General features: G+C 47.9%; 1 protein-coding gene across 1 annotated transcript; it reads left to right on the forward strand.

The window, feature by feature from the left end:
* Nucleotides 1-9,025: 9,025 nt before the first annotated feature.
* On the forward strand, nt 9,026-10,321 carry Gja8 (gap junction protein alpha 8). The gene has a single exon (XM_015507066.1). It carries the CDS (start codon nt 9,026-9,028, stop codon nt 10,319-10,321), a length of 1,296 nt encoding a protein of 431 aa, XP_015362552.1.
* Nucleotides 10,322-12,497: the final 2,176 nt, after the last annotated feature.

A 12,497-nucleotide genomic window follows, 5' to 3' on the forward strand; every position in this document is an offset into this window, starting at 1 on the left:
TGAGACAAGAAAAGGTCAGACAATTGGCTAGTGGTGCCTGAGACCATCCAAGCCCGGATCCTGGCATTAACCATTTTGCCATTCAGTTTCCTGTGAGACGGAGACTCCCAACCTGAAGGCCAGATTCAGGGGAATCCTGGACTGTGCTGAATGTGCGATGGGTGGACTGGATTCTCACCCTTCCTCAGAGTCAGTGCCCATGGGCCCTCTCTGCATGCTCCGTGTGCCAGGCGTCATATCGCACAAAGTCTGCGATAGATAAGAAAGGCAAAGTTGTGTGCTGGCTGCTGGGCGGCATCTTGTCTCTTGGTCTTGTTGGAGCTCTGAATTTACACAGGTGAGAAACCATACGTGCATAAAGAATTCATTTCCCCAGGCTGGGGAGGTGGCTCAGTGGTAGAGCGCTCACCTGGCATGTGTGAGGCCCTGGGTTCCATCCTCAGCACCACGTAAGAAAAAATAGATAAAATAAGGGTGTTGTGTCCATCTACAACTAAAAACAATGTCAAAAAATTCATTTCCCCGGTTTTGTCCTTTCCCACCCTTCACCCGCCTCCAAGCTCTTGTTCCTTAACGAGGTCACCTTGGGTGGTCCTGCCCTTGGCCTCATGGGTCCTTCCCTCTCCTTCTCTTCAGTCTCTGCGAATCTCACCTGTCAGCGAGGTTTCTCTGAACCCTGAACCCCTCCTCCCGTCCTCCCCGGGGCCCTCGCCCTGCCCCACTTTATCGTTCTGGGTAAGTCCTAGCACCATCTGCCACACTATATAATTCACTCACTTATTTGCTTATTGTAGATGTCTGCCTCCCCTCTAGAACACAATAACTCTGCCACGGCAGGGCTTTTGTGTTGTATTCTCTGGTGTGTTCCAAACACCTCAAAGAGTGGAGCTCAAAAGTGCTTATGGCATGAATCTCCCCACCCTGCTCACTAAGTCAGAGCTGGGGCCGAAATGTTCACTCACAGCCCCTGGCCTTCTATTTCTCATAGATTCATGCCTTGAACACGCCAGTGTCTGAAAGAGAAGGTGCATCTCCTAATTCCAATCACAACATTGGCTGGGGATGGCTCACGTGGGCCCCATAAATCTTTCTGCTCTTCTCCTCATAGTCAGGGCCCACTCTGTGCTGCCCACAGGACTTCACTGTTTACGTGAGTCTATGGCCCATATGTAGGGCCACCAGAGCCAAAGGAAGTGTGTGGATGTCAGAGTTGTACCCTGAACTCAGTGTCATTTCCACTGAGCCTCAGTTTCCTCAGATACAAAATGAGGAGATTCAGATCAATAATCCCTCCAGTCTTTCCCAGTTCTCACATTTTTCCCATAGAAAAGGGGAAAATGTGTGACTTTGATCAAGATGGACTTAGGAACAAACCAACCCAGGACTCTGGGTCAGAGAACAACCCATATTTACAGAGAAAGAAATCAAAGCAAATATCACCAACAAGAAGTGAAGAGAGATCGACAATGTCACAAGAGTCGCCGCCACCTGGTTTCATAAAATAGGACAGGCAGTTGTTATTTCTGTATTTTTACAGATGAGGAAACTGAGGCTGAGAGAGGGTGAAAGAGTCTCCCATGAAGAAGAAGCAAAAGAGCAACACCCAAAGCCAGGTTTTCAACCTCAAATTCTACGATCTTTTCACACACAAGCACCTCATTGTTCCCAAAATGCACCCTGCTACAAGAATGCCACCCACCATCGCACTATCTACAATGTCAATATCTAATATCGTATTTTAGGTTATTACAGAATATAAGGTTAAAGTTTGCATTTGGATTTTATTATGTCTTATGTTCTAGAGATTTCTTTGCACCAAATAATACAACCACCATTAGAAGCTACCCATGCAAAAGACCTGCAGAGTTAACTCTGATTCCTGGTAGGTATCAACATCCCGTCTCTCAGTGATAGAGGAGATGAGCCCTCCTCCCCATCTCTTTCAAATTCTCCCTAGAAGTACTTGATTTAGAGGTAGTATTTTCTTCTTCTGTTTTTAATTGAGGTAGTATTTTCAAGGACTTTCTAGCTGTACACAGGACGGATGACAAAAATAATTCAATGGATTGTATATTCTGTCCACAGAGTAAATAAGCCAAGAAAACACTAAAGCTAGATTTGCTGGGTGTGGTGGCGCACATCTGTGATCCCAGCAACTCAGGAGGCTGAGGCAGGACGACCACAAGTTTGAAACCAGCCTCAGCCGCTTAGTGAGGCCCTAAGCAAATTAGCAAGACCTTGTCCCAAAATAAAAAGTACCAAAGGGCTGAGACTGTAGCTCAGTGGTAACGTGCCCCGGGATTCAAACCTGAGAGTCAAGGGCAAGCTCAGAGCTATGGTGGCATTCTGTCCAGACTCAAACACATCCTCTCCTGCCACCTCTCACAAAGTGGCTGGGAGACGATGCCACCCGTCACCTGAGTCAGGTTGGCTGGGAAGTCCTGGAGGAGTGAAGGCAAGCTTTGTCAGCCTTGAGGCCTCTGGAGGAAAACAAACTTCAGGAAACAACTGAACTGAAAGTTCTCAAAAGGAAGAATGACTGGGTTTCTTGCACTCCTCCCGTCTCTTGTCTCACTGAAACTGGTGGGGCAGCCGCGACCATATCTTGACCGAAGGGTTCCCTAGAGGGCATTGTCTCCGTGTGGACATTCAGACTTGAGAGTGGTAAAGAAACCAGAAGTAAATAGGGCTGTGTACTCGTGCGCATTACAATAGAGTGGAACTTGAGACTCACTCCACGTTGGTACCATCGATCTTCAAACTGCCGCCATTAAAATGCGATATGTCCAGGGCCTCAGAAAGGACAGGAGATGGCAGAAGTGGAGGGAAGTGATGACAGAAATACTCACACTCTTTTTGGGGGAGTGGGGAGCATCAGTTTAGTCTCACAGTCGTCTTCAAGTTAGTAATCATATATACTTTGCAGATTTCCTAAAACAATCCAAGTTTTGATTATCTTGACTTCATTTCTTTCCACAAGTGAAATTTGTATTGGGATAAAATCCCCCCATTTATCGTTTGGAAAATGCGGTCAAAACAACCACTTTTTATGTCAGGGCAATGGTCAGGTTCAGACAGTGAGAAGGGAATGGGTCTCAGAAAGCATGGGCTCCTGCCCCCAGGCTGACTTTCCAACCGTTATTCCACATTGTACCTAATTGGTATTTCACCCAAGAGCCTCTGGGTGAGCAAAAACATCACACCCCCATTGTGCAGAAAAATGTTGGCTGACTCTGTGGAATGCCCTTGATTCAGTCGCAGCTTCTCAAAAATTAAAATCACAAGTGTAACATAGTGGGAAATATCACTGACTTAACACAGGCCCCAAGATTCTTTAGAGTGTCGGGGCTTCTTTTTAAAGAGGAAGACCAGATTCGAACGTTTTGGAGACACGAGAACAAACCACCAATGGAGGATAAAATATCGTCCTTCAAAAATGCCCACGGCTCTCTCTCAGTCTGACCTGGGGCAGAGGGCTCCACACAGGTGACCTCTTACTGTCCTGACGGTACTAAGATTCCCTGAGATGATGCTGAGACCCTGGGCTCGCCCCTCTGGGGAAAGACCAGGGCTGCCTGTTTAGAGGCCAGGAGCCCCCTGGCTTTCCCGGATCAGCCCCCTCCTCCCATTCTCGCCTTCCTATTGTTCTCCAAACATCCCTGGCTCCATGAAAGCTGTCTGCCTGGGAGCTTAGCGTATTGCTGCACAGTAAAACCCACCCATCAGGGCGCATCCAGTCATATCTGCTCAGTCGTGCAGCACGGTCGGTCGGGGCGGGGTGCAGAAGTGGGAGGTGGGCTTTTAGGTGGCAAAGGAAAGACTCCAAAGTTGCCATTTTGCTGCTGCGCGCCAAGAGGGAAGGACAGCCCCTGTTTCTCCGTGGGACCTACTCACATTGGCAAGTTTTCCTCGGGGGGCATTGGGCTATGGCCTTCCCCCCCCCCACACACTTCTTGCTCAGCCATAGACAGGAGGCTCGGGAATGGGAAGGCTACCACTGGGGCTCCCTCTCGGGCCTGGACAGCTAAGCTCTGAGTCCACCTCTGAAAACCTCGAAGTGGGTCCCAGGTTGGTAGAGGAAGGACAGAGAGCGCTGGAGTAGACGGGCGGGAGGAATTGGAGGTGGACACCACGGCAGCCTGGCTTCTGAAGGTCCTGTCGTTTTTCAGAATGACCAACGTGTCTCTGAGAATCCAGAGAAACCTAAGCCAAGTAATAGTTTACGAACGTCTTCCCTTTTTCCACCCAAACTCCGTGATGGGAATAAGTCACAGTGGTTGAGGGCCATGGGCGCAGGGGAGGCCTCCAGCTCAGGGTTTGATGCTGAAGCATTTAATGAAGCTCAGGACAGATCTGGTGAGCATCAACATCTTCCTGGGAGCAGGTTCTGTCATCTGTCTAGGACCGGCCGGTTAGTGGCCCTCTAAAAACAAGAATGGAGGCACATTTATACCCCATTACCAACTGGAGTGTAAGTGGACCGCTAACTCTTCAGGAACTTGGTAACATGGGTGTTCATCGTTTTTGTGCCTCTTAAAGCTAGGATAAGGCTACGCCCTGCTGGAAGTCACCCTGGCTTGGAGTGGGAAGACCAGGGCTCACATTCTGGCTCTACCCCTCTAGGAAGCCAGATTGGGAGACTTATTAAAACTCCCCATCTGTCCCTCTCTGGCTCCGGGGGTTGTTAACGCCTCGTTCCTGGTTCCCAAACATCCCTCTGTGGATTTCACTTCTAGCCCAAGATGAAGTTTCCAGAAGCCTGTGTCGAAAATAAGACAATGATAAAATAAACAATGTAGTAGAATATGTTCAATTTAAAGGCCCGTCTTTTGTTCTGAAATTATGTCCTTTCTAAGTGTTCCAGGACATATTGACTTAATTTAACTTGAGACATTTAACTTAACATATTTAAGTATTAAAACCCTCTTTTGTGAAATGACAGTGAAAACAGACCATAATCACTAGTCATTTTTTTATTAAATTTTATTTTGTATTCTAATTTGTTATATATGACAGCAGAATGCATTACAGTTCATATTACACATAGAGAGCACATTGTTTCATCTCTCTGTATACAATGTACACACACACCATTCGTGTATTTATACATGTACTTAGGGTAATGATTATTTAATAAGATTTGTTTTAATTTTTTTATGTCCTTGTTTGGCAAAGTGAAAAGCTGGCAACCTTATGTGGTCACCCTGTTTTGGTGGTGTTGATGTTGTTATAGAAGTCTGTGAGATCCAAATCTGAGAGTCACCGGCCTGGTTCATAGTTTGTTATAGGAAATGAAATAAGATATGTGAAAGTGTATACTTCAAGGACTAAGGGATACTCCAACATAAAGCACTATTTTAATCATTCCTTCAAGCCATAATTATCTAGTAGGATGTTCCTACAGATACATGGAGGCCCTGGGGTTGGAGACTTGAACCCCACTTATTTTCCATTTGTATTGATTTGTTCACTAAATTTTCACAAGCAAAATAAAACAGAGAGAGAATGGAAAATTCTTCCTTGATTTAGATTTCTCCCTGCTCCAGGGGAATATCTGGCTACTCTGATCTGACTTTAAGTTTTCATTGTTGGAAGGCACTTCCCTTGGCTCCTCTAAAGTCTCTCCTTAACAGTACAGTAGGCATGTTTAACTCACCTTTCAAGTGGAAAGATTTTGTCTTAAGCTAGTTTCTCTTCTTCAATTAATACAGATAACTAGACACAGAACAACAAGAGCCAGGCATGGTGGCACATGCCTAAAATCCCAGCGGCTTGGGATGCTGAGGCAGGGGGATTGCCAAATTCAAAGCCAGCCTCAGCAAGAGCCTGAGCAACTTAGTGAGACCCTGTCTCAAAATTAAAAAATAAAAATGAAAAGGGCTAGGGATGGGAATGTGGTTCAGATGTTGAGTGCCCTGGGTTCATTCAATCCCTAGTACTGGGGGAAAAAAAAAAAAAACGCCACTCGAACAATCCTAGCAGAGCAGGATAAAGCACACAGCTTTGTTTGGTTTTACTGTGGAAATTACTAGTATAGTGGTTAGGAGTAGTAAAAAAAAAAAAAAAAAAGGCGGGGGGTGGTAGTGGAAATTACTAGTGTCGTGGTCCTTGTGTCATGAACATATAAAATTCAGAAGACAAGAAGCACCCAGTTTATATTTTTTATCTCATACAAAATCAGCCTTTTTTGTTTCAAAATAGCTGGTTAGAGATAGATTTACTATCCTTCTTGGTACTCACCACTGCCTTGCAAGTTCTTACTATGATTATGCTGATAAAGGAAGAGGACTGGAATTCCCTGGACGTTGGTAGTACTGGTATTGGATGCACTCACATAGAGAACTTTGGATCTGTTTGTTTGTAACAGGGATAGAACCCAGGGGCACTCTACCACGGTACTACATCCCCAGACATTTTTATTTATTATCTTGCTAAATTTCCCAGGCTGGACTTGAACTTGCAATCCTCCTATTTCAGCCTCCAAATTGCTGAGATTATAGGCATGCACCACCATGCCCAGCTAGAATTTCAGATCTCAAAATGATGATCATCAGGCTGGGGCTGTAGCTCAGTGGTAGAGCACTTGCCTCACACAGGTGAGGCACTGGGTTCGATCTTCAGCACCACATAAAAATAAAAAAAAATATTTACAACTAAAAAATAATTTTTAATGATCACCATCAGTTATATGCTGGTGTCTATGGACCTCCCACATTGTAAAGTGCTTTGTTCTGTGTTGTGACGGTTCATGGAGGAGGGAGCCAAAATGATTCTAGCCACCCAAGACTTTCTGATCCTGAGTGAGGGAACAAGACTGACGGACAACGTCTTGAGAGCATGTACTCACCACACACCTCTGAGAGCATATGTTAAATACTCATAGAAACCCAAACAACCAATGTGGTCCAATGCAGGTAAGGCTGACCAGACTGAAGTTTAAATAAGATACCAATAGTAAAGCATTAGATTTACAACACATTAAAACCAGATTTGACCTTACAGGAGAAATTATGACGATTAGTGTTTTAACATAAATTTTAGATTGAACTGTTGGATAAGAAATGGACGTTTTCCCAGCTGTCACCAGTGGGCTTCACTCTGGGACTGCTTACCCAATTGTGAGGTTTCCCACCTGTTTTCTGGATTTTTAGGGAAGAGCTGACAGTTTACAGAGCAAACACTAGACTTAACTATAGCACGAGTGAATTAAAAGCAGGTACCTGTGGCTGGGATTCTATGCTGCTGGTTCTGAAGACCTCCTACTCTCCATTCCACATGCCTACAAGGAATTCTTCCCAGTGCCAATTCATGCCACAGCTGCCCTGATCTTTTCAGGAGAGAACTACTATAGAATACCTCATCTAATTGGGAATTTCTGGGACTCTGAAAGGAGTAAGGCCCCCTGATCTCCAAAGAAAGTAGACAGATGTGCAGACCATAAGAACACAGGCTGGGCATTGCCTATTCCTGCAGCCAGTGTGCTATCACCAGGTACTGTCTGTCCAAGCTCCAAATGACAGGGTGGAAGGAGGCTTTAAGATGCCACTTTGCTTATCCATCACTAAAGTTGAAAATCATTCCTAATTTAAGATGCCATTTTTTACCACTCTTTCAAGTGTTTAACAAATATCACTATCAGTAAAAGCAGTGGGCATACCCCTTTAGTTCCATGTGCTCCTTATCCTATGTGGTGGGGCATGGCGGGAAGATCATGTTTAAAAGGATTCTTTTCTATAGACCAAAATTTTAGCTCTATTAACACAACCATACGCTGGGAAATGGTATTGGCCACATTATACTTTTATGTTGTGTGCATGCACAAATATGTAACAACAAATCCCACCATTATGTACAACTATACTGCACCAATTTTTAAAAAAAGGAAAAAAATAAGTGTATGTTACAGACCCTGAAACCTTTTCCCTCTGTGGGATATTAAAAGTGTTCCAGTGGGCCTGTCTCAACCTGTAACATGACTCCTTCTCAAAGCACTCTTTCTGTTCTTTGGATTTAAAAGAGTAATAATAAAAATATACTGCCCTCAATTTGTAAAACTATTAAGAAGGCTTTTCAGATTTCAACCTCTAGAAGAGAAAACATAAATTAAGAGCACAGAAGCCAGAGAACTGTGTAGCTCTGATGGCAAGCAGTATTTCTCAGTGGTGTAGTGAAAAGAACCCAGCTTTGGGGATCAGGCACAAACGACTAGTGTTTAGCTGATGATCTTAAACAATCTGTTTAGCCTCTCAGATCCTGTGTTTTCCCACGTGTGGGAATCGAATTAGTTAGAAGGCACTTACCAAGCTCTATGTGCTAGCACGTAGGCCAGGCATTGACTAGCCAGGAATAAGTACTAAAACACGGCCCCTATCATCATGGAGATTAGCAGGATCAATTAAATGATATAACGCCAAAGGCCTGTCCCACAGAAGGTGTTTGACAAATGTTAGTTCTACCGATTTCCCTTCAAACATATGATTATTATAAATTCCCACACAGTGAGAAGAAAGGTGCCTGTAGATAACTTCATACACATTTTGTCGGGGACCCAGACACCCATGGGGTATTGTTTTCAGTGTTATGTCTCACGAACCTTCCGTGGATACATGATCTTGTTTAAATCCATCTGACCGTGGGTCTCTATTTATGGCCCACGGTAAATCCTTATTTTGGGGTGGAATCCAAGGAATTACATAGATATTGCCTCTTGGATCCTTTCAGAATATCTGTGAAATGAATGAAAACTTATGATCATCCAACCCGTTTTATGTAGAGCTTAAAGCCCATTTTCAGACGGAGCTGATGCTCCTTTTGTCCGGGGGTGCAGGGAGGCCTGCAGCAGCGATGGGAGCAGGTTCTGTCGCCCTGTGGTCCCCGCGTGCCTGTGTGCGCAAAGTAAGCCTGCGGTCCCGGGGCCCGGGCTGCTGCAGCCGCTCGGAGGGCGCAGGAGGGCGCGGGAGGGCGCGGGAGGGCGCGGCCGAGTGGCCCGGGGGCTCAGCCTTTGCCTTCCCCGCAGGTGGCCAGCATGGGCGACTGGAGCTTCCTGGGCAACATCCTGGAGGAGGTCAACGAGCACTCGACCGTCATCGGGCGCGTCTGGCTCACGGTGCTCTTCATCTTCCGCATCCTCATCCTGGGCACGGCCGCCGAGTTCGTGTGGGGCGACGAGCAGTCGGACTTCGTGTGCAACACGCAGCAGCCGGGCTGCGAGAACGTGTGCTACGACGAGGCCTTCCCCATCTCGCACATCCGCCTCTGGGTGCTGCAGATCATCTTCGTGTCCACGCCGTCGCTCATGTACGTGGGCCACGCCGTGCACCACGTGCGCATGCAGGAGAAGCGCCGGGAGCGCGAGGCCGAGGAGCCGCCCGCCGAGGCCGAGCGCGCCGACCAGGGCAGCGTGCGCAAGGGCAGCAGCAGCAGCAAGGGCGCCAAGAAGTTCCGGCTGGAGGGCACGCTGCTGCGGACCTACCTCTGCCACATCGTCTTCAAGACGCTCTTCGAGGTGGGCTTCGTGGTGGGCCACTACTTCCTCTACGGCTTCCGCATCCTGCCGCTCTACCGCTGCAGCCGCTGGCCCTGCCCCAACGTGGTGGACTGCTTCGTGTCCAGGCCCACCGAGAAGACCATCTTCATCCTGTTCATGCTGTCTGTGGCCTCCGTGTCCCTCTTCCTCAACATCATGGAGATGAGCCACCTGGGCCTCAAGGGCATCCGCTCGGCCCTCAGGAGGCCGGCGGAGGAGCCGCTGGCCGAGATGCCCGAGAAGTCCCTGCACTCAATCGCCGTCTCCTCCATCCAGAAAGCCAAGGGCTACCAGCTCCTGGAGGAAGAGAAGATCGTGTCCCACTACTTCCCCTTGGCTGAGGTCGGCGTGGTGGAGACCAGTCCCCTTTCGGCCCAGCCTTTCGGTCAGTTTGAGGAGAAGATTGGCGCGGGGCCGCTGGCGGACCTGGCCCGGGGCTACCCAGAGACGCTGCCCTCCTACGCGCAGGTGGGCGCCCAGGAGGGCGCCAGGGAGGAGCCGCCCGTGGAGGAGGGAGCAGAGCCAGAAGTCGGGGAGAAGCCGCGAGAGGGCCAGAAGGCCACCCTGGAAGGGCAGGACGCAGTGGCCGTGCCAGACGGGGACAAAGTAGAGACCCTGGGAGTGGGAAAGGAGGGTGGCACAGAAGAGCTGCCGGCTGAGAAGATGACCAAGCAGGGGCTGTCGGCAGAGAAGGCGCCTTCCCTCTGTCCGGAGCTGACCGCTGACGAGGCCCGGCCCCTGAGCCGGCTGAGCAAAGGCAGCAGCCGGGCCCGGTCAGATGACCTAACCATATGAGGTGAGGCCCAAGACGGACACCCTCCCCAGCTAATACAGGGCAAGGTGAAACAAAAAGGTGCCGACATCCTTTGAGTCTTCTGTCTCCTCTGGTCACCGCTGTCCCTGGTTGGACAGATGCAGCCATTTTGGAAAAGTGCATGCTGTACAGCTAGAAAACAGCCTCTCCCGTACACGAGAACTACCAAGATGGACTCCTTGACAGCCAAGTTCCCAGTCTCTTGACTGTCCTGTCCTATACCCCAGCCGCCGCGGGGGACTTCACTTTGATCCTCATTTCTCCATGGAAACCCTTCCAGTCAGAACTGTGGTGATAGCATAGCCTCTGCTCAGTCCTGTCTCAAGCTAACTCAGCCAGACTTTATCAGCGCAGCACCTCCCGACACCAGCCATGTGCTCCTACATCACAGATCGGATTTGAACTGGGAAGTAGGGCCAGCTCTCCTGCCGGGCAGAGAGGCGGGGCTGTGAAAGTTGAAGAGCAGGGGCAGCCGCGGGTCAGTTCCAGGTAATCATCACCTTGCAGTGTCACCTGGTCATCTGATTTCCCAAGAGAAGCCAGAAATTCAAACTTGTAATTGAAGTTTCCAAAAATTTTAACATTGGCAACTAAATTGTAGACACAATATATGGGTCAAATGAAATGTGTGCAAACCAAATTTAACCTGCAAGGGCACCAATTTGCAACGCCAGCATACATTAGTCAGCCCAGCTTTCCTGTGGAATAGGTCTCATTATTTACGGTCTCAACTCCTTTTTGTAGCTTCCAAATGTCATTTCAGCACGTGGGAGTGTTAGTGTGAGTCACCAGTCCAGGAGATGCCCTGCATTCATACCATTCCTTTGGATCACTGGAGCCCCTAGGTTCTGAAAGAAGGAATTTGGCCCTGAACGCCATCAGAGAAGGAGCAAGAAGCTGAAATTGCTCCCCGAGAAATGGAAAGGCTTTAGGCTTTGAGGTCTGTTCACAGTTTTGTTGCCTGAAGCAACACTTTTGTTTTGTTTTGTTTTTAATTTTCCTCTCCTAACATCAGTTCTTAGCCTAAAATCTACACCTTTTTCATAAGGCGCAAAGAGGAGGGCCAGTTCTGAGCTGGAAGACACCTGCTCGCAGGCCTGTCCTCACAAGATCAGCTCTCAGGTCTTGCCTAGCACAAGACAAGTACCCAAGGAGCCATCAGAGTAGCAACAGGGGGACCTCTTACCAGGTGGGTGCGTCCAGTCCCCAGCCAAGCTTTACCCTGAAACGACAGAGGCAAAAGGAAGCGAGAGGAATCTTGTAGTTCTCCTGCCCTGTTTCCCCACAACCAGCCCACCTCAAACCAGAACCCAGTCAGGGGAAGTCCTCTAGGGAATTCCTGTCTCACACTGGAGGCAGTTTTACCTGGGGTCTGTCGATTTCCAGAGCGGAGAGAGAAGTGGTAACTAAGGTGGTCTGTGTAAACCAAAACCAAGCCTCACGGACTTCAGTGCCAACCAAGGCGTCGTAGGTGTAGAAACCAGGTCTACCGCAGGGAGCTGGCAGGAGGCCACCGGAGGGCCTAAAGGAAGTACTTTAAAAAGCCTGCCTTTCTCCCCTGCCCATATGGAAGACCTTGTCTTGCCGTCTAATGACCACCCTCCTTGACATTTTTATCCTAGATATGCCTTTCCAAAGCAAGCCTTCTCCCACAGTACTCCTCCCATGACAAGCAATATTCCCATTTCTTGTGTCTCTTTCTAAAGCCAAATGGACTAAAAATCAAATTCATTCTAAGATGAATTGCTTGATAATTAGTCCTTGGAAATTTGCATTTGAAAGAGAAAACCTAGGCCTCTCTCTGCGATGGAGGGATGTGCCTTTATTTTTTCAGCTCTGACAAATAAACTGTCTTGTGTGTAAAAAAAGAAAGAAAGAGAGAGAGAGAAAGCCTAAAATATATTTTACCTAGGAAACTCAAGCGACAAACTTCCAGTGGAGGAATGTATCAGGCAATACACAATTGAATAGTGGTTATCTTACAGACATGTGACTTTCTGGCTACTGCTTGAACCTTACCCCTTGCAAGTGACATTATTCCAGCACAGACCTTGCCACATATGGGGAGGGAAGTATCCAGGAAGTATCTCAGGTCTGAGAACCAGAGGGTGCATCCTTGACTGCAAAGACTGCCCTTTTGCTCCTGTAGTTTTTCTT

The sequence above is a fragment of the Marmota marmota genome, unplaced genomic scaffold, assembly GCF_001458135.2.
Source record: "Marmota marmota marmota unplaced genomic scaffold, marMar, whole genome shotgun sequence".
Lineage (NCBI taxonomy): Eukaryota > Metazoa > Chordata > Mammalia > Rodentia > Sciuridae > Marmota > Marmota marmota.

Excerpts from the sequence above, each read along its gene's own strand:
- Gja8 (XM_015507066.1), top strand. The coding sequence starts at position 9,026 with ATGGGCGACTGGAGCTTCCTGGGCAACATCCTGGAGGAGGTCAACGAG.